Source organism: Pseudoliparis swirei, chromosome 2 (genome assembly GCF_029220125.1).
Source record: "Pseudoliparis swirei isolate HS2019 ecotype Mariana Trench chromosome 2, NWPU_hadal_v1, whole genome shotgun sequence".
Taxonomy (NCBI): domain Eukaryota; kingdom Metazoa; phylum Chordata; class Actinopteri; order Perciformes; family Liparidae; genus Pseudoliparis; species Pseudoliparis swirei.
The window spans coordinates 3,412,369-3,434,470 of NC_079389.1; the positions used below are offsets into that span (position 1 = coordinate 3,412,369).

At 43.2% G+C, this 22,102-nt stretch overlaps 1 protein-coding gene across 1 annotated transcript in view; it reads left to right on the forward strand.

Annotated features, from left to right (window-relative positions):
• itgbl1 (integrin, beta-like 1) overlaps positions 1-22,102 on the forward strand; it is a 53,816-nt gene that overhangs the window by 19,484 nt on the left and 12,230 nt on the right. The window contains exons 7-9 of the mRNA XM_056431552.1: positions 324-470; positions 7,965-8,081; positions 21,335-21,481. Of these exons, the coding sequence (XP_056287527.1) occupies positions 324-470; positions 7,965-8,081; positions 21,335-21,481 (411 nt within the window). The remainder of the gene's footprint in view (positions 1-323; positions 471-7,964; positions 8,082-21,334; positions 21,482-22,102) is intronic.

Consider the following 22,102-nt stretch of genomic DNA (forward strand, 5'->3'; position numbering starts at 1 on the left):
ATCAGTCTCTCTCTTTCTCTCTCCATCAGTCTCTCTCTCTCTCTCCATCAGTCTCTCTCTCTCTCTATCACCCAGACCAGACCAGGTTTACTCAATGCTGGTCATCCAGCAGCTTCGAGGAGGCCAGCCATTAAAATCTTGTTTATCCAGCACTCCGGGGACCCTCAGTCTTCTCACATCTATAGCGTCTCCGGCCCGTATCTATTTTCCATCTCCCTTGCTTCCCTTGTTGCCCTCTCCTCTGCTCCGTGACCCGTCGAACACCTCCACTTTGTTTCACCTGCCTAACTGTCGTCCTCCTCCGCCTCTCCTCCTTGTCGCAGGTCACGGCCAGTGCAATTGCGGCCGGTGCGATTGCAAGGAGGGATGGGCCGGGAAGAAGTGCGAGCATCCTCTCTCCTGCTCCCAGCCGCTGAAGAGCAGTCTGAAGAAGTGTCGCGGAGCGTCCAATCTGCCCTGCTCCGGACGAGGTATATACCTGCGTGGTCTTCAACCTCCCGCTCCTGTTGCCATGGTTACTGCAGCAGGCCGGCACCTTCTTCTCGGTGTCGAACGGGCCGTTTCCGGCGCTTCGCGTCCCCTCCGCCGTCCTCAAGAAGGCTGTGAACGCGCCGAGCAATCAAATCCGACAGCGTCTTCAAACAAATCAGAAAAAAAACTGCCACTTAATGTGCACGTGCAGTGTGTGCAGGCGGTGTTACTGCTTGTGTGTGTGTGTGTGTGTTGGGCCCATACGTATGCATACATGTGCACGTTTCTTTTGCGCGCACACGTGAGATTAAGGTGCAACGTACGCCCGTGAGAGCCTTTCCAAGCTCTTTTTCGATAGAAACAAGCAGCGGGTCGATGTGTCTGGATTTACCACATGCTTCATGAGCGGCCCCTCTGGACAGATCAGGCGTGTTATCCAGGAGCCGCCGCATGCCGCCACTCATACTAATATCAGGCTTGGATACTCGGAGGGCATCACTGGAAACCCCGTGCTAAGAAAAACAAAAGGTTGGTCGTCCCAGGCCTGTGTACCCTTGAGCCTGTTGATTGATGATGGTAAGGTGGACGTGTGATGGAGGGGTAGAGAGGGGGTGCAGTGGTGTCTATTTGAGGGCTAGAAAACCAATATGCTACGCTATTGCTGAATCCTGAATGGTGCACAGAATTGCCCATTTAAAGCAGGCTTTTAATTGGGCACGTTTATAGTTATCGGACCGCGTCGCTCATAGTAAGAAGATCGAGTTGAGCTTTTTTAAGGGCCTTTTAAATGTGCCATGAATATGAGCGTGGGCGGTTATGTCACGCCCCTTGAAAATAACCAGGCACTTCTCCAAGAATGGCTCAAGATACACACGTAAAAAGCAACGTTGTGTTTTTAGTTTTCCGTCTCTGCTCCTTAATTCTCGTGCAGAAGTGAAACACCCACACTCGTGATATAATTAGTAGAGTGAGGCCAAAAAGATCATTATTATTTTTTCAATAGAGGAAGGTGAACACATGCAGCCAGTCCATTAACCGCACAGCTGCTTCATCAATGGATGCAAAAAACGCAGATTAAAGATCACACTGAGCTACACATGTGCACAGCCCAAAGCTGGGAGGAGGAATTACTCGGCTTTTGTAAAGATGCTTAATCTTTACAGGTGCTGGATATATAAACGCCCCGGGCCACGTTTACAATTCATACCACAGTCAGGTTTAGTCAAGACAGTCCGTCCTTGTAGCTGTACTTTTTCACTGATGCAGCAACCTGAATCCGTCAGTTCTACGGGGCATCGTTCAGTGCATCGCTCCTCCATTCATTTTGCTCCAAACATTGTTAGGTAATTTTCTGGGGAATACCTTTCGACAGGGGCGTTTGTAGGATTCACAGAAAGGGGGGGGGGGGCTAAGCCCCGAGGCAAGCGGTATGGCTGGACTATGTTTACATGCGCAGCGCGGCGCTATTTTTTTGGGGTCCCGGTTATCCATTGTTAGAGTCAGAATCTCAGGGTCATGGTGATATTTTATGCTCATTTGGAGACTATCACTGAGATAAAGATGAACTAGTCCAGTGTCAAATATACAATTCAATGGAAATAATATCTATTAATGCAGAATAGAGAGATGTCGATAGTTATTTTTTTTATTTCGAATTCCCTCGTGCACTCTCGCTCAATGAAGACACAGTTTTTATGTTTCCCTTCATTTGCCTCAAGTAAAGATAAATGTAAGCAGGAAATACTCGTGAACAACTACCGATATATATATATATATCTACATTCTGTAACTACCTGGACTTACAGGTCACTCCGTGCATCATTTATTTTGAGTTAATCTCATTGGCTGTAACCCTGACAGTCGTTGAGAGACGTTTCTTGGCAGAGAGAGAAAGCCAGCGCAGCAGCCTCCCCAAGGTCCTAGTGCCCGGGGATTATATTGTTAAGTACTATTGGATTGTAATTTGAAGGAGGAGAAAACATACAAAGCAGAACGCACACACATATGTAGCGTGTTTTAGAGTTATCAATAACGTGTTTGTGTGAGAGAGAAAAAATGACAACCACTTTTTTTTTTTACGGCAATAAAGCCAAAGCCCCTCCAAAAGGAAAAAGAGGCTGGTAAAGCCTTCATAATGCGTTCATAATGCAGTCGGTGGCGGGCAGGTGTTACTACAAGGGTTCACAACCTGCTTGGTCTCAGTGATGTGTGGATTGATCGGGCGTTAATGTGAAGTATTGATCTTCTGTATCATCTGACGCTGGGGGAAGTGAGGAATGCACGTTTGTGTTAGTTTCAGCCGCTGCTGTGGTCCAAATGAAGAGGACTGTATGTTGTTATCGTGGCCGTGAACGTTCCTTACGGCCATCGATAGGAACGCTGCTGATTAGATCACCTGCAACCATACCAGACTGAGAGGAGTGGGCGTAGCCACCCACTAAGGGAGGAGCTAAGTAACGAATGCTGAAAAAAAACAACATAACGTTAGAATTGACTTTCATGAGGTGAAAACACAGAAAGGGTTAAACCTCCGAGACGAATGCAGGTCCAGGGTGCTTTGGCTTTGGCCAGGTGGCCATCTGCCTGGAAGACCGGCGTGGCGAGCTACCACGAAGACCTCGCCACGAGCCAACAGTGGAACAATGACCTCATGTAACCAGGACATTGGCAAAGTGCAAATACCAATAGAACCAATGTGGGGCCGTTGAATTCATCAACTCTTCTATTGAGTCCATTCCATAAAAGTCTTTGGTTTTTGACAGACTCAAACTAATTCCACGACAACATGGTTGAGCAGGCATACCCCCCCCCCCCCCCCGCCCCCCTTCCCCTTCACATAATGAAACAGCAAAGATTAACTTGTGCCTGGGGACTTAATTAGCTTTAATTCTTCCAGCACTACCTTTAAACTATCTTCCATTGCCGCAACAAAATGGGACTTTAAATTACCCCGTGCGATAGAACAATTCATGGGACGCGTACATTCGTCCTTTTAAAATGTTTTTTTGCTTCAGAAATCCCATCCAGGCAGATTCAAAGTGCAGTTTAAGGAATGTCGAACATCTGCAGAGGCCGACGGTCCATCTGTCACATGTGGAGAGCAGCGTCTGTGTACCACAGATTCTCCTCCTGTTCCTCCTCTGTTATCAGTCATAAAATGTCTGAGAGTTCAGATAGACGGACTGCCGGGGCCGTGATAAGGACCAAGGTCGTACCTTCTGGTGTGTGTGTGCGTATGTGTGTGTGTGTGCGCTTCCTTTTTTCATGAGATGCCCGTTTGGTTTAGTGTTTGGAAGTTCCCAATTGCTGCAAACAAACGGCTGTGACAGAGTTCATCGATGGAGGGCAAAGGATGTGCAGGTAAAGAACGAGGAAAGAGAGAGGAAAGAGAGAGGAAAGAGAGAGAGAGAGAAAAGAGAGAGAGAGGAAAGAGAGGAAAGAGCTCAGGAAAGAGAGAGAGAGAGAAAGAGAGAGAGAGATCCAGGTTGTGAGTTGTCTCCCAGGACCTGAGAGACAGTGAGTGACCAACACACACACACACACACACACACACACACACACACACACACACACACACACACACACACACACACACACACACACACACACACACACACACACACACACACACACACACACACACACACACACAACTGTACTTTCTTTCAATATAGTTATTTCTGTCCTGTTACTATCCATATTAATTGTATATTGTTTGTGTTGCTATGTCTTGGTGCTTTGGCAAATAATGTTGTTGCAACATTCATGCCAATAAAGTCTATTGAATTGAATTGAAGAGAGAGAGCGAGAGAGTGAGAGAGACGGAGAGAGAGAAATAAATTGACTTGGGCCTGGTGAATGCGTCTGAGGTGGCAGCTTGAGCGGAAAAGCCTTGAAATCTGAAGCAGCCGCTTCGGGGCTTTTCCTCCTCGCGGTGAGCACATTCTTCTCACCGCGGTATTTCCTGGAGGAAACACCTGCTCCCAACTTCTTTCTGCTGATTCCTGGGATTCCTTTTTCTCTCTGCTCTCCAAAGTGTGGGCCGAATACATTAATTATGAGCAAGCGTTTTGTATTCGCTCCAATCCCATTCAAAAGTACGTTTAAAACCAACAGCGGACCAAATAGCTGGATGAACCAAAAATGACGATAACCATAATTAAAAAAAGACAATTTACACAGTTTAAAAGGCAAAAAGGACAATACAATAATGGAAGTAATAAGACAACTCTTAGACCAGGGATTCCCAAAGTGTGGTGCGCGAGAGGAAAAATGTAATGGCGGTCTAATAGTGTAATAATTAATATTAAACATTCTCAGGGCTCTCAAGTGTCACGCATTGAGCGTGAGACTCAGTGGCGTCCCTAGGCTAAAAAACATCCGTGGCTAAAGCCCCGGATGTTTTTTAATTAGCCCCGAATGTTAATTAAAAAAAAGAAAAAAGATTTGGCACACAAGTGGTTAACACCTCCAGGTCGCACGTGACGTCATTCACCCAAAACAGCGGAGTCAGACTGGCAGCAGGCGCACGTAACAGCAAGCTTCTGTCTGAGAGTGTTTCTATGTCTACAAATTTCGCTGCTTCACTCCTCTGGGCTAAGCCCAGCACCGCCGCTCCCATAACGCGCATCGCTCTGCCGTGTTACGCGCTGACACATCCGCGCACACACAACTCTTCTCGCGGCAAAAAAAAAAAAAAAAAAGTGTGGGGGGATTGGGGGTGCGTGAACCCGGTCGGGATGTAGAAGGGGGTGCGTGGCCTAAAAAGTTTGGGAACCCCTGTCTTAGACGAATACAAAGTCAAGGAAGATGTGTTTTATAAACAGGCAGTGTCGGGGTCATATATATATATATATATATATATATATATATATATATATATACAGTATATATACAGAATATAACAGAATATATATTGTATAAGAAATATATATATATATATGTTATCTTATACATATATATATGTATCAGAATATATATACATATATATTCTCTTATACAATATATATTCTGTTATACATATATATATACATATATATTCTCTTATACAATATATATTCTGTTATACATATATATATATATATATAGTCGGTGAAACTGCAGATGAAATGTATTCTGTTTGTGACTCTTGTCATGGAGGCCGCTGCTCACCTTAAAGGACAGGACGGCAAAATAAACACAGGCCAACACGCCCGCACGCCGCCGTCGAGGGTTTCGACGAGCGCTGGGGATAATCGATAAGGACGAGGGGGTGTTGCGACATCACGGGTTGCCTGGGTAACAAAGTCCCCGGAGCAGATGGCGCCATGCTATATGCGAAGCGCGGGAAGAGGGGTTGCATGGTCATAAAAAAGTGACAGTGATGTGACACAAACCCAACCGGATGACGCTGCCAGTCGAGCGGCCGTCTGGAAAAACTCGTGTTGGTGGCGATTTATTACCCTTAATTCAACTCAGTGAGTCATCCGGAGATAAAAGACCCGATGCACATTATGGATATGGAGGAGGTGTTATTTAGTGGCACTTAGGGGAAACACACTCGGGGTGAATAATGAGCGTGCAAAAAAGGACGTATTCAGCTCAATAGCAACAGCAGAGTAAGAGAAACAGAGGCACTCAGTACGCTTTGTTTTCACCGTGCGTCTTATATTATGTCGGGCGGGGAAATTCCCTTTGTGCACCTATTTTTCAAAACTTACCTGTTTGTAGCTCTTCTGGGTGTCTTTTTGTCTGCAGAATTTGTGGATAAGTACATTGAAAAGATGTCCGACTGTGTGTGTGTGTGTGTGTATGTAGGGGTGTGTGTGTGTGTGTGTGTGCAACCGACGCACATTTTTATGCTAATGCCTTTGATTATGCGGTGTTTTTTGTGTGTGAAATTGGTAACACAAACATGCAGTCAGCATTCCGAGGTTGAAGGCGATTACATCTCACCTCTCGTATTATTGGAGTCACATTGCTGTGAGGAAGTTATGTGGAGTTTGCAAAGTAACGCTACACGCTAAGGGGCTTGTGAATTATCATATACTCGCGGCTTTAAAAAAAAGTAGAAGCATGAATTCATTCACAGACTACATACCATAGGCTGGTCTCATCAGGCATTCATATAGCTACGCAACGGAACGAGCGTAACTTGTTGATTTAATTTCTCATAAATAAGGAAGTGTAATAAAAAGTATATATGCTATGTGACACACACACCTTTACCTTTCCGAACTATTGATTATTTAAACGGAGTCCAAAGCCATTCTAATTTCTATTTTTGCAACTACAATGACAACACACACACGGACTGACTTTATTTGAGGGCCGACGAGAACGATAGATTCATGGGAAATAAAACATATCGCGTGTCGGTGTTGAATGAGTAAAAAGAAGATTTTGACCTATCCATGACCTTGACCTTTGACCCAATTGTTCCCAAAATCTAATCAAATGGTCCCCGGATAATGACCAATCATCCCACCAAATTTCATGCGATTCAAGAAGATGTTGACCTTTTCATGACCTTGACCTTTGACCCGATCGATCCCAAAATCTAATCAAATGGTCCCCGAATAAAAACCAATCATCCCACCAAATTTCATGCGATTCGGTTTAAAACTTTTTTTGTTATGCGAATAACACGCATACTAATAAATAAATAAACAAATAAATACACGGCGATCAAAACATAACCTTCCGCATTTTCAATGCGAAGGAAAAGATGAATGGTTAATCAGGATGACAACACGTGGGATTCAACAGTCTACGTCGGCCCCGCTGTGACTCATCCACTCGCCTCGGACGCACCTGAGAGGACGTGACCATCAGTCATGACTCAGCAATCCTGAAGACCGAGCCGCCGCATTAATGTCCGTTCTTCCGTTGACTCGTGCATGATACTCGTTATCGTACATCCCTGTTCACGAAGTGCTCCATGAATTAACTCGTGCTTTTTACAATTATTATTAGGTTAAGCATGAATTCATGAACATATGGCACTCAAGGTGTGTGAGCGTTGACAAAAAAAAGAAAATGACTATAATAAGCTTTTTCGGAAGAAGATTCCCCCTCGAAGCCTGCAAATATAAACGTGTGTTTCATCCATAACACCCCCCCCACACACACACACACACACACACACACACAGCACCATAGTTAACACAACCCTGAGCAGCCAGGTGTATGCTGCATACACACACACCTCCAACGATGGTCCAGAATAGAAGGAGTTTGTCTAATGATCTTCACCGCTAGCAAAGCACACTCCCTGTGGCCTTCGTGTGAGTGATTGTGTGTGTATGTGTGTGTGTGTGTGTAGCCCGTGTGACTGTCTTTGCTACAGAGTGAGTGGTTTACACATGAGATATCCCCCCGTGCGCCCGGAGGGGATGTCGTCAGGCAGACCAAGTCTAGTTAAATGACAGGTTCATTAAAAAGTTGGAAAAAGAAAAAAAGAAAGATAATTCTGCTGCTTTAAAAAAAAAAAAAAACGCTGTGTGTGTGTGTAGGTCAGTGCCGGTGCGGACTGTGTACCTGCTACCCACCTGGGGACGACCGCGTCCACGGCAAGAACTGCGAGTGTGACGACCGGCAGTGCGAGGACATCGGAGGAGAGGTCTGCGGAGGTGAGAGCGACACACACACATACACACACACACACACCTTCCTCTTTGGGCTGTTGAAGTTGTGTGAGCATCGGAGGGATCTGACGGCGGCAGGAGACAGATGGCGAGCCTGCGTTCCGACATGACTGTTCAAAGCGTGCGGAGGCGTGCGAGGCCTCGCTATTTGTTACACAAATAAAAAGGCTGCTCGCTTTCGGGAGAAGATTTTGGACCTCGTGCAAGACCCACTCTGCAGAACCTGTTGCATTCATCAACGTGTTCTTTTTATTGTCCATTAGTGCAGTTTGTCACCCGGGCGCCAGATTGAAAACCACTCAGCCGAAAACGCAGCACCGCCGACTGTAGCCAACATCTGTGATCTATTATCTATAACATATAACATCTATAACATCTATTATCTATACCATCTATAACATCTATTATATATAACATCTATAACATCTGTGATCTATTATCTATACCATCTATTATCTATAACATCTATATCATATATGATCTATAACATCTATTATCTATAACATCTATAACATCTATTATCTATAACATCTGTGATCTATTATCTATAACATCTATAACATATATGATCTATAACATCTATAACATCTATTATCTATAACATCTATAACATCTGTGATCTATTATCTATAACATCTATAACATCTATTATCTATAACATCTATAACATCTATTATCTATACCATCTATAACATCTATAACATCTATTATATATAACATCTATAACATCTGTGATCTATTATCTTTACCATCTATAACATCTATTATCTATAACATCTATAACATATATGATCTATAACATCTATAACATCTATTATATATAACATCTATAACATCTATTATCTATAACATCTATAACATCTGTGATCTATTATCTATAACATCTATAACATATATGATCTATAACATCTATTATCTATAACATCTATAACATCTGTGATCTATTATCTATAACATCTATAACATCTATTATCTATAACATCTATAACATCTATAACATCTATTACATATATGATCTATAACATATATTATCTATAACATCTATGACATCTGTGATCTATTGTCTATAACATCTATAACATCTATTATCTATAACATCTATAACATCTATTATCTATAACATCTATAACATCTATAACATCTATAACATCTATTACATATATGATATATAACATCTATAACATCTATGATCTATTATCTATAACATCTATAACATCTGTGATCTATTATCTATAACATCTATAACATATATGATCTATAACATCTATAAAATATATGATCTATAACATCTATTATCTATAACATCTGTGATCTATTATCTATAGCATCTATTACATATATGATCTATAACATCTATAACATATATGATATATAACATCTATAACATATATGATATATAACATCTATAACATCTGTGATCTATTATCTATAACATCTATAACATATATGATATATAACATCTATAACATATATGATATATAACATCTATAACATATATGATATATAACATCTATAACATCTGTGATCTATTATCTATAACATCTATAACATATATGATCTATAACATCTATAACATATATGATATATAACATCTATAACATCTGTGATCTATTATCTATAACATATATGCTCTATAACATCTATAACATATATGATATATAACATCTATAACATTTGTGATCTATTATCTATAACATCTATAACATATATGATCTATAACATCTATAACATATATGATATATAACATCTATAACATCTGTGATCTATTATCAATAACTTCTATAACATATATGATCTATAACATCTATAACATCTGTGATCTATTATCTATAACATCTATAACATATATGATATATAACATCTATAACATTTGTGATCTATTATCTATAACATCTATAACATATATGATCTATAACATCTATAACATATATGATATATAACATCTATAACATCTGTGATCTATTATCAATAACTTCTATAACATATATGATCTATAACATCTATAACATCTGTGATCTATTATCTATAACATCTATAACATATATGATCTATAACATCTATAACATATGTAGGCCGGTGAAATTGAATAATAAACCAGACGCAACACTAGAGTTCGGGATCTTTATTTCTCGAGTTCTCTTTATGTTTAAGAGAAGTGTTAAAGTAATTTGAAATCAATTTAGGTGTCTGAACTCAATTCTATCTATCTAATACATAAATAAACCGCAGTGGTAACTCTTCTGCTAATACAGAAACAAAAGACAACAAATCACACATACAGTTACCTCTGAAATCCACAACATTAAACATTTGGTCCATCAATATACAAATGACGCAAGACATTACAACATACTCACACACTCACAGCTCGTATCACGGTGCTAGCTCAAATGCTTTTGGTGTTCACAGACACCCACACCATAGAGCACTAAAGTAATAAAAACAAACATCATCTCTGTAACAATGGACAGACAACAAATGATATAAAACATGGATCACAACGGAACGTATCCCGACCGGACGGTTATTAAAGCGACGCGCATTAGTAACTCCGCAATCGTCTCACCACGCGCAGCGCATGGTGACAAAATCAGTCAACATCATACCTCCTGACATCACCATCGGCACATTTAACGACATACAATGCACTTATAAACTTCTATGTGCTCATATTATTGAACATCTTTTAGTAGGTTGACATAGAAACACATTTATAACATATTTACTACACATTTACTTACACGAGATAAATCACCAACGCCACCAGTCAGTCACGTGACGCACTCGTTCGGTCCTACTGACTTTCCCCAAAATAGAGCGCCCTCTCGTGGCTTTACTGTGTACCACCTCTTTCCCACTGGGTTACATACTCCCCTGCTAAAAAGTCCACCTCCTCGGGGACTTAACTCATAGTTCTAACTTCTTTCACTGCTTCCCTGAAGAATGCCGCACCCATGCTGGTCAGCAACTGGGACAACACATCAGGGCTGAGTGAAATGGTATTACATGCTGATTTTGGGACATGGTGCGGATTTGAGTGTACTCCTGCATTTGCTCTCAGCGTCTTCCGAGGTGCTGGAACAGGAGCAGCCGTCCCTACATCCCTGCTCGAACAGCTTCCGGTAGTGGAAACAGGTGTGCCGTTTTCTGCCTGTCATCCTCATGGACTGCAACCTGATGGTACCCGCTAGCAAGGTCAATGGTCGAAAAGAACTTTGCACCATGCAGGGCGTCAAAACACTCATCAATGCGAGGCAAAGGAAAAGCGTCTCGTCTGGTTTTTGAGTTTAATTTCCTGTAGTCTACGCATAGCCGTAAACTACCGTCTGATTTTCTGACTAGGACCACCGGTGAAGCATATGCGCTTGTGCTTTCATGGATAACACCCTTCTTTAGAAGCTGAGTGATGTGCTCCCTGACTTCGCTATACTGTGTGGGGGGTATGCGGCGGTAGGGCTGAGTAACGGGTATGTCATCCACCAGATGGATCTCATGTTTAACCCGGTCTGTGTAACCTAGGTCTTCATCCTGAGAAGCAAACACATCTGCATACTGAGATAGAAGCACAGCGAGCTTAGCTTGCTCCTCCTCCGTACCACCTATGTGCAGCCGGTCCAGTATCAACTGAAAATCATTGTCTGCTTTTGGTTTCTCTTTCTGCTCAACAGTCACCTCTTCCTGTTCAGCGGAGATACGCTGGAAGCGCACCTCTGTCTGGTCATTTTCAACACACTCTGCCCGAGACACTGTGCCCAACCTGGTCCTGGGCTGCAACCATATATCCTCCTGTGAGAAATTCACTACCTGGACTGGGAACACCCGCCTAGTAGCCTCTACCAAAGTGGGCACTACCACAAGACCACCTGGCAATGGTGCCTTTGCTGGTTCCAACACCATGTAGGTGTTATCATCACATTCTGTTTGCAGTCCTTTTGCATAGACCGTGGCAACCGAACAGGCTGGTATGCGTACTGAATCTCTGCCTGCTATCCTAGCTGCAGATAATTTTTCTGTTACCTCACACGTCTGTACGCGCTGAAATACTTCTCTCCAGTCTGGATCCAGCTCTCCCTTAAGGGTCGTGTCAAACTCTGCCATAACCAACTGCTTGCATCTCTTAATTATGTTCATACCAATGAGACCTGGCACTGAATCCTGAAAACTGTTCTTCTGTGGTTCTTTCAACTCTTTGTCCTCAGTAACTGACTCTTCTGAGACTGGATCTTTGACAACTAGAAAACCACACTCTGGTATGTTTAGCCCCATAGCTCTCACATCCAGTTCAACATAACCCATGTAAGGAATCGGCAAAGAGTTTGCTGCAGTTAACCTGAGCCACTTTGCGGCAGGGAACACGTCTTCTTCTTTCCCTAGTAAGTGCTGCCTGAAGAACGACTCAGAAATAGTGCTGACCTGACTCCCTGTATCCAACAGGCACTTCACTGGAACACCACTAATCTGAACTGCAACTTCCCGACACTCACCAACCGCACGCTCAAGGAATTGCTCACGGCTAAGAGTCTTGGAGCCTTTAGTCTTACCTCGGATCGCCTGGCTCTTGGCTTCCGAGGTCGCTAGTTTTCCGGAATAGAAGCATTGTTGGTCGCTGGATGGTTTTCTGGTCTGCGTCGCGTACACTCCCTTGCGATGTGTCCTCTCCTTTACATTTGAAGCAAATGGGCTTCCCATCTTCTGTAAACTGGGGCCTTAGCCTGGGCTTCCCACCCTGATCTTTGTTATAATTCTCCTTGAAAGCAAGACCCTCTTTTAATGCAATTGTCAGCTCTCCTATAGCCCTGCTCTGTTCTGAGACCACCTTAACAATGTCCTCTAGAGTTGTATTCTTCTCTTGCGAATTACCAAAGCCCTGACCCTCTCCCCTGATACTGTCACACACTACCTGTCTGCTCTTAGCAACCTTGGTGTCACAGGATTTGTCTTCAAATGACCAGGCAATGGCCTCTTCACGTACCTCGAACAGAGATGACCGGGGCTTTCCTCTAACCATTTTACGTAGCTCTCTTCTAAGAGAGGGATCTCGCACACCTTCAATGAATTGGTCTCTGACAGCTATCTTAGCATCGGACACAGCATCTGGTCTCTGTTTCAGGGCTAACCGTAAAATTTGGGAGAGTGCATGTGAGTACTCCTGAAAATCTTCACCCTCCTTTTGTTGGCGACCAAAAAAGGTGTGTAACAGCTGGGCTACACTACGTTTCTCTGAGTAAGCCTCCCGTAGCAAAGTGAACAACTCACTGGGCCCTTTTGTTTCCCCTCTGTGCAAAGTCTGACCTCCTCTAATGCAGAGCCTCTTAAAAGAGATAGAATGAAATCAACCCCGTCTTCAGGACTCTGACCTCTGGCCTTGATTATACGATCTACCTCCTCAATAAACTCATCAATAGAGCGACCATCTTTGACTGCATCGCCACTAAAGGGCTGGATCTGGCGCTCTCGTGGAACATAGACATATGACCTATTTGCACCCTTATTCAATGCATCGATAGCTTCCATGGCTTTGTCATGTCTCTCACTCAGTTCGACAAACTGTGCCTGTAATTGTTCCAAAGCATTAGTCCCTTCTTCGAAGTTCTGCTCTTCCTCAAGGTCTCTCTCCGACATGGTGACTGTCTCTGTGCCAACTTAGCTCCACTCCAGTCACTTGAAAGCCTGCAGGTTGAGGTAGAACTGATGAATGCTTCTTCTTCTTCTCCGGGAGCGACCTTCTCCCTCTCCGTCCTCAGTGAACTTCGGATCTCAGCCACCTGGTCACTGGTCCTCAACAGCAACTCCAGGCAGGACTCCTTGTCGTGTTGCACCGGGACTGCACGTTACCACTACGGTTATTTATGTACTTTAACACCTAGTTAACTCTCCAAATTTGAGACCCCACTCCTGGTACCAAAATGTGTAGGCCGGTGAAATTGAATAATAAACCAGACGCAACACTAGAGTTCGGGATCTTTATTTCTCGAGTTCTCTTTATGTTTAAGAGAAGTGTTAAAGTAATTTGAAATCAATTTAGGTGTCTGAACTCAATTCTATCTATCTAATACATAAATAAACCGCAGTGGTAACTCTTCTGCTAATACAGAAACAAAAGACAACAAATCACACATACAGTTACCTCTGAAATCCACAACATTAAACATTTGGTCCATCAATATACAAATGACGCAAGACTATGGGTGAGTGGGTAGCAGGTCCGTCTTTCAATCAAGGGGTTGGAGGTTCAATCCCCACCCTAGTCGATGTGTCTGTCTTGGCGACGGTGAGTGGGTGGGGGTAGGTCCGTTCTTTCAATCAAGGGTTCAATCCCTAACCCCTAGTCGATGTGTGTCCTTGGACAACACACTTAACCTGTTGCTCCTGTGTCTGTGTCTGATGAATGTGAAATGTATTGTTGTGTATTTTAAGCTGGATAAAAGCGTCAAATGTAAAAATGACATGTAAAAAGACATTACAACATACTCACACTCACAGCTCGTATCACGGTGCTAGCTCAAATGCCTTTGGTGTTCACAGACACCCACACCATAGAGCACTAAAGTAATAAAACAAACATCATCTCTGTAACAATGGACAGACAACAAATGATATAAAACATGGATCACACGGAACGTATCCCGACCGGACGGTTATTAAAGCGACGCGCATTAGTAACTCCGCAATCGTCTCACCACGCGCAGCGCATGGTGACAAAATCAGTCAACATCATACCTCCTGACATCACCATCGGCACATTTAACGACATACAATGCACTTATAAACTTCTATGTGCTCATATTATTGAACATCTTTTAGTAGGTTGACATAGAAACACATTTATAACATATTTACTACACATTTACTTACACGAGATAAATCACCAACGCCACCAGTCAGTCACGTGACGCACTCGTTCGGTCCTACCCACTGGGTTACACATATATGATATATAACATCTATAACATCTGTGATCTATTATCAATAACTTCTATAACATATATGATCTATAACATCTATAACATCTGTGATCTATTATCTATAACATCTATAACATATATGATCTATAACATCTATAACATATATGATATATAACATCTATAACATTTGTGATCTATTATCTATAACATCTATGACATATATGATATATAACATCTATAACATCTGTGATCTATTATCAATAACTTCTATAACATATATGATGTATAACATCTATAACATATATGTCTTGTCCAGGTCACCCTCGAAAAAGAGATTTCCAATCTCACCTGGTTAAATGAAGGTAAAACAAGAAGAAGACAAGGTGTTATTTGTATCTTTTATTCTTGGATGGTATGAAGTTATTGGCATATTTTGGGCTGCCAAACTTCAGAGTGATCCAGCCGCTCCCGGCTGCTGCCTCGGGGTCTTCCTTCAGCCGTCAGGGGAACACGCGTCACGGAGTCCGCCGCTTGGTCTCCTCTCGTGTCCCTCCGTCAGCGCCGTGTCCCCTTGAACCCGTCCCACCTGGACAAGGAACGCTTTGGCTTCTTACATTTTTCCACACTTAAGTTGCCGCGTCGCCGTTCCCTATATTCTGGTCCCGGTAAGGCGTCGCTGGCAGCCGCATACATATTTCATTTGTTTTCTTCTTCTGACGCCGCTTCATGTCTTCATGCCTCCCAGAAAAGAAAAGAAAAAGGACGAGGTGAAGGATTTTGTTTTTGCTCCGAGCTGCTGCAAGTACAGTTGGGAGGTGAACTGGGATGGGGAGCTAATGGAGGCCAAAGATCACACCTCGAGATGTTTTGGATTCGGAGTCTATTTCACATGAATTCAGCCGCCACGGTGTGCTGTCTTATTGGCGATCTGCTGCCGAGGCTCATGGGTAATATAGCACAGTATAGGTCTGTTCTTTAAGAACAAACGCATTACACGGTCATCTCCCGAGGCGTTTACACCCCTCACCTAATTATTGCACACTTTTTTTGCAGCGTGTGCACACACACACACACACACACACACACACACACACACACACACACACACACACACACACACACACACACACACACACACACACATACACTTTCAAACGATGCCAGGAGCAGACGCTGAATTAGAAGATCAATACGGTGTGATCCTATCTGCTCTCTTTGATACCCCCCCCCTCTCCCTTAAACCCTTGAGCTGAGTTTGAGAGAAATTGCTTCAAGCCTTTGAAGCTTCGGTTTGAGGTCTCGGGGAAGTTGGGGCTCTTAAAATGAGCCATTTAGGCACAACCACTGTAATGGATGAGCTAACGACTGTACAGGCTCAGTTGAAGTGGATATTTCCCTCTGCGGCTCACAGAGAGAGGAAGAGGAGGATGAAGATGCTTTTAAGGGTCGCGGTGCTCCGAAAGAAAAGCAGAACACCGTTGGAGAAAAGTTGTGTTGTAAAACAGAGAGAGCAACTGACAGACGGGGAAACTGACAACACGAGTTTCATCTCATGATGTAAATGTAATCCTCGTTCACAGGATGGAGGAGACTTACTTTACTTTGACTGTTGTTTATCAGCGTTACATTTACATACATACAGATGCACACATACATATATATATACATGGATATACTTACATATATATATATATACAGATACAAACATACATATATATATATACATGCATATACTTACATATATATATATACATACATACATATATATATATACATGCATATACTTACATATATATATATATACAGATACATACATACATATATATATAGACATGCATATACTTACATATATATATATATACAGATACATACATACATATATATACATGCATATACTTACATATATATATATATATATATACAGATACTTACATACATACATATATATATACATATATACATATACACACACATACATAACCCCCCCCCCCCTCGATGCTCAGACTATCTGTGTCTATTGCCCTCCGTCTCTTCCCGACGCCCGGCTCTCTCTCTCTCTCTCTGTCTCCGTGGTGCAGTGCAGCATCTGAGGGGAGACGTCTCCTATAGGGGGGGGGGGGTGTTTATGTGAATGGATGGTCGTAACGTTGTGTGACGATCGTTCCACAAACGATTCTTCAGGAGGCGTCTGAACACCGACGCGGTCACGCACACAAAAGTAGCTTCATGGTGAGGCCGTCGGAAAAAAATTAAATAAAAAAGAAAATAAGACGTAGCAAACCAGCAGGGGCACGGAGACCGAGTCCCTGGATGTTCGGGCCTCGCTGCAGGCAGCTGCGAGGGAGGGGAAGTGAGAAACGACACGGCTCCTTGCATATCATTCAACCCCTGAGTGTTCACCAGCCTGTCAGTCAGACGCTTGGCTCTCGAGAGGTTTCTACTTTTTTTTTACAAACACGAAGAACGAGAGGACCGAGCGGCCAAATGTCCACTTTGCACTCTGTGATGGAGGCCGGCTGCCGAGTGCCGCTTCTTCAGGCCTCTCTGGTCACGCATTGGGACGGATGCATGTCGAGCATTCGGTCTAATGTATGTTATAGATAGATAGATAGATAGATATACTTTTAATTAATCCCAGGAAATTTGCGAAACCCAGTAGCAGCACACACAAGAATAAAAAAAAAAAAAAAAAAAAACACAAATATAAGAAGGGTTAGGGTGATCTGCAAAGAGGTGACTGTTTGTAGAGCCATAGCCGTCAGAATGAATGTATCTGTCCTGTCTTGTGGCAGCGCGGGCGGAGGAGCGTCTGGAGAAAGTACCTCTGTCCCTGTAGGAGGAGGTGGTGGAAGGGTGGTCCGGGTTGTCAATATGGACACAGTTTTCTTTCTTCAACTCCCTCCTCCACACCCTGTTCAGCAGTGCTGGCAGCAGCCAGCGATGATGATGCCAGCCTATTAAGTTTGTTACGGCTCGGCGGCGTCTGTCGGCTCTGATGCTGCCCCCAGCAGACAATAGCGCAAACTGGTACACTGCGAGACAACCGACTGGTAGAATAACTCCAGCATCTTGCGCTGAGTTGGAAGGATTTCCCTCTCAGGAAAAGAGCTCTCTTCCACCCCTTGTTGTTGATGTTGTTTGTCCAGTTCAGTCGTCAGTCGTCGGTCGGCTGTTCCACCTTGTACACTCCTCCACCATGTCCGTCCTCAGAGGACACTCAGAGTGGTGGGGCCTCTTTCTCCTTCCTCCTCCAGTCCACCACTCTCTCGGTCTTCCCAGGTGGTTCTCAGGCAGGTGGTTCTCAGACCCACTTTACAAACTCCACTACCCACCTGTCTCCTCCTCCCCCGTCCATCCCTACACCACCCCACCACAGGGGTCAATCATCATGCACCACATGCAGATGGCATCGTGTTTGTACTGGAGTCAGAGGTGTACAGGGAGAAGGGAAGTGGACAGGAACATCACTGACCCGGCTTCCAGACACACCCCACCGTTCCAGACACCCTGGCCCATTCTGACAAACTGTGGTCTGCCTGGCTGTGAGTGATCTGTGAAGGGGAGATGGTGGGCCAGCGTACTATACTATATTCAATTCAATTAAATTCAGTGTATTTGTATAGCCCATCAGAGGGCTTTACAATCTGTACACATAGACATCCCTGTCCTAAAACCTCACATCGGATCAGGAAAAACTCCCAAATAACCCTTTAGGGGGAAAAAGGGAAGAAACCTTCAGGAGAGCAACAGAGGAGGATCCCTCTCCAGGATGGACAGATGCAATAGATGTAATGTGTACAGAAGGACAGATTTAGAGTTAAAATACATTCAATGAATGTGACAGAGTGTATGAATAGTTCATAGTAGGCATATTCCACGATGGAGACCTCCACGATCCATCAGGCAGATGGCGGTGGGGAGGAGGAGTGGGCGGAGTCTCAACAGTGGGCGGAGTCTCAACAGGACAGTGGCGCAGTCAGGAGCAGGAATTCCACGACCCAGACCTCGATGATCCATCAGGCAGATAGGATCTATGCCGTCTCATAGGGTCCGATGGATACTGTATATTCTATTTGTTGAAGTTTGGTTTATTTATAGTGTATTCTTATATATTCTGTATGTTGTGTGTGTATTTCTAGGGCCGGTATGTAGGTTGCCTGTGGATAACCTGCCGCTGCAACATGATTCATTCCCAATTTGAGGATTCAAAAAGTCCTTTTAAAAAGTCAGTTTATTCATCGATCTATTGCATCATTCTATAGACAGTAGCATTGCTTCATATCAGGCCATGTGAGGGGTAAACTTACTGCTCACTGATAATATTGCACAACATATCCATCAATTTGGATTAAGTGACATCAAGATAACTGACTTTTGGTTCCTGTGAGGTTTTTCGGGCACTTCCATATCCAGTGATGACAGGTTCAGGGCCTTCAGACTGTCATCATAAGGACCCGGTTGTTGACGTGGATGTTTTTTTAAAGCCTGAAACAGTGACCTTCCCCCCCAGTGGTGTGTGAGAGTTGTGTGTTGAGCCAGGAAGCTTCCTGATTGGTTGCAAGGCTTTTCCTGCTTCTAGTAACACACACGTTCAACTATTCAAAATACCATTTAAAATGTGTAATGCCCTATCTCTGGACCATTATTTTAATATTTTTTACAAATGTTTCTTTAAACGGAAGATGTTTTATACACGTAACAGGACTGAAAGTAACCGGATGGATGTTTTTAGCATAGCATTAAGAAATACATGAACTGTAGCCCAATTACATCAGTGAAAATAGCACGAGAAAACATCTTCAAGTCGTTAACCAAAATAACACAATCACATCGAAGAACACAAGAAAACTCTACGTACATACGTTGATATTCACATTCTCGAATCTTTATAATAACAGGAGTGACGTGACTAAAATGAGGATTTCAACTAACATATTACAAGATCTGATGTATTCATATGTCTAAATTTGAAATGGAATCTCACAATGAAACTAAAACTAAATCCTCATCACGATGTCTAAGCGCAGTGGGAGGGAGTGGGGATGAGCTGGAATCCTATTTTATTTCCAGTGTGCATCTAGATCAGTGGTCCCCAAACTACGGCCCGCGGGCCGGATTCGGCCCGCCTCCACATTTGGACCGGCCCCCTGAACAATACTAGAGACGCGTTCCGATTTATTATTTTTTTCAGGACGATTCCATTCCTCCGAAGCAATTAACGGCTCTCCCAGGCGGGCTGATTGAGGCGGCCACGCATGGCCACGCCACGGCCGCCGCTCCACTCTGAGACACACGCTCGCTCACTTCCATTTATAACAACCGCCACACACACACACACACACACACACACACACCTCCGATACATCCATCCCACACCTCTATACCTCCGTTTGATTAAAAACTGCCAAGAAGAAAAGAAAGAAGAAAAGAACTCAGGGGGCAACGTGAGCTGTAGAGTGATGTGTTGCCTAGTTGGTGGTCAGTTTTATTTTCGCCAAAAATACATATTTTGTTGAACGAAAACTCGCCTAACTGAATCAAAATGATATCTAACTTTTCATAGACTTAAGTTCAAGAGCAAAACGATCCCAACGATTGGCCTGGATTTGGCTCCATGTCTCACCTGACAACCAACATGTGGTCAGACGTCTATCTGACTGAACGTGTAACGATGAAGATTTACAATGAAGGAACGATGAAGACGCATCACCAGCTCTTCAACCTGCATCTGGAACCAGATGAGAACACAAAGGAATCCATCAATGGAGCCCCGCCTCCACATGGCACCATGCAAAGTGATGTAAGGAGGGAATAAGTGAATGTGTGTGTGTGTGTGTGTGTGTGTGCATTTGTTAAAACCAAAAGGATGCTGTCTCCTATTAGAGCATCCAAGCACCCAAACTGCCTTCTTCTACCAATTAAACATCCCTCGTTTGGTGTGTGTGTGTTGTTGTCGTCTGCCATTTCCTTTTCTTAGTTTTTTCATCTTTTCTCTGAAGCACTGGAGATTTATTAAGGACAGGCCCAGACCAGGGATGACAGTTCCTTTCATGTCCCTGGAGAAGGTACAATAAGCCTTCTGTGCCTCCTTCTCGTCTCCTTCTCGTCTCCTCCGGCCCGTTACTGTCAGGGTTCAGCGTCTGCTGTCAGCTCCCCGTGTTTTATTTGCTTCATCTCCCTCCTCGTTGCTCTCTCCAGGGGCATTTATCTCCGCTTTTCACTACATCTCCGAAATGCTTTTATGCGATTTCACTTTCCCTCTCTCTCTCTCCTCTCATGGCCAACTGGACTCTGTCTGATTATAAGTGAAGGCCTTTCTTGCCCCCCCCCCAGGTCACGGTTACTGCTCGTGCGGAAGCTGCATCTGCGAGGACGGCCGGTTCGGGAAGCTGTGCCAGTTCCAGAGGTCGTGTGACATGAGCGACGGGCAGAGCAGGGAGCTCTGCGAGACCTCGGAGGGAGCGGTGTGCAGCGGGAAAGGTGAGCCGGAGTCCCAGAGCGGCCAGGAAAGTGATATTTTTGGCCGTTTTTTACGTGGTACTACTTTGCACCTCGTAGAAATGGAAAAATGTACATGTGTCAAAGGTAAAAGTTCTTATGAAGCAGACAAATGCCCACTAGGAACTCTTTATTATCCTATATTATGTCCCTGGATTATCATCATGATGCATTACTAGATTAGCTGGAGGAAATGTGTAGTTTATACATTGTTGGACTTTTTCGATAAAAGATTTCCATGTGTTTTTTAAAATTAAATCTTAATCTGCTAAACTATAAAATAACCTTTTACCCCTGAATTGTCGTAAAAGTATGAAGCAGCATGGAAATATTAAAGTCAAAGTACCTCAAAAAAGGATATATACTCAGAATAAAACTGTTTTCTACAATATGTCAAACTGCAATCCAGATGTTACGAGGTGAATTATGACGCTCAAACGTTTGTCCAATCAGCTTCCACCGAGCTTTATGAAGTCTATATTATCAAATATTATGTCCCTGTGTTATCATTTCGATGCATTATGTGTATATTATTTGTATTTCATATTTTCTGGGTGTTTTAATCTATAACAGTGCATCACTTTATAGATAAAAGATAACCAT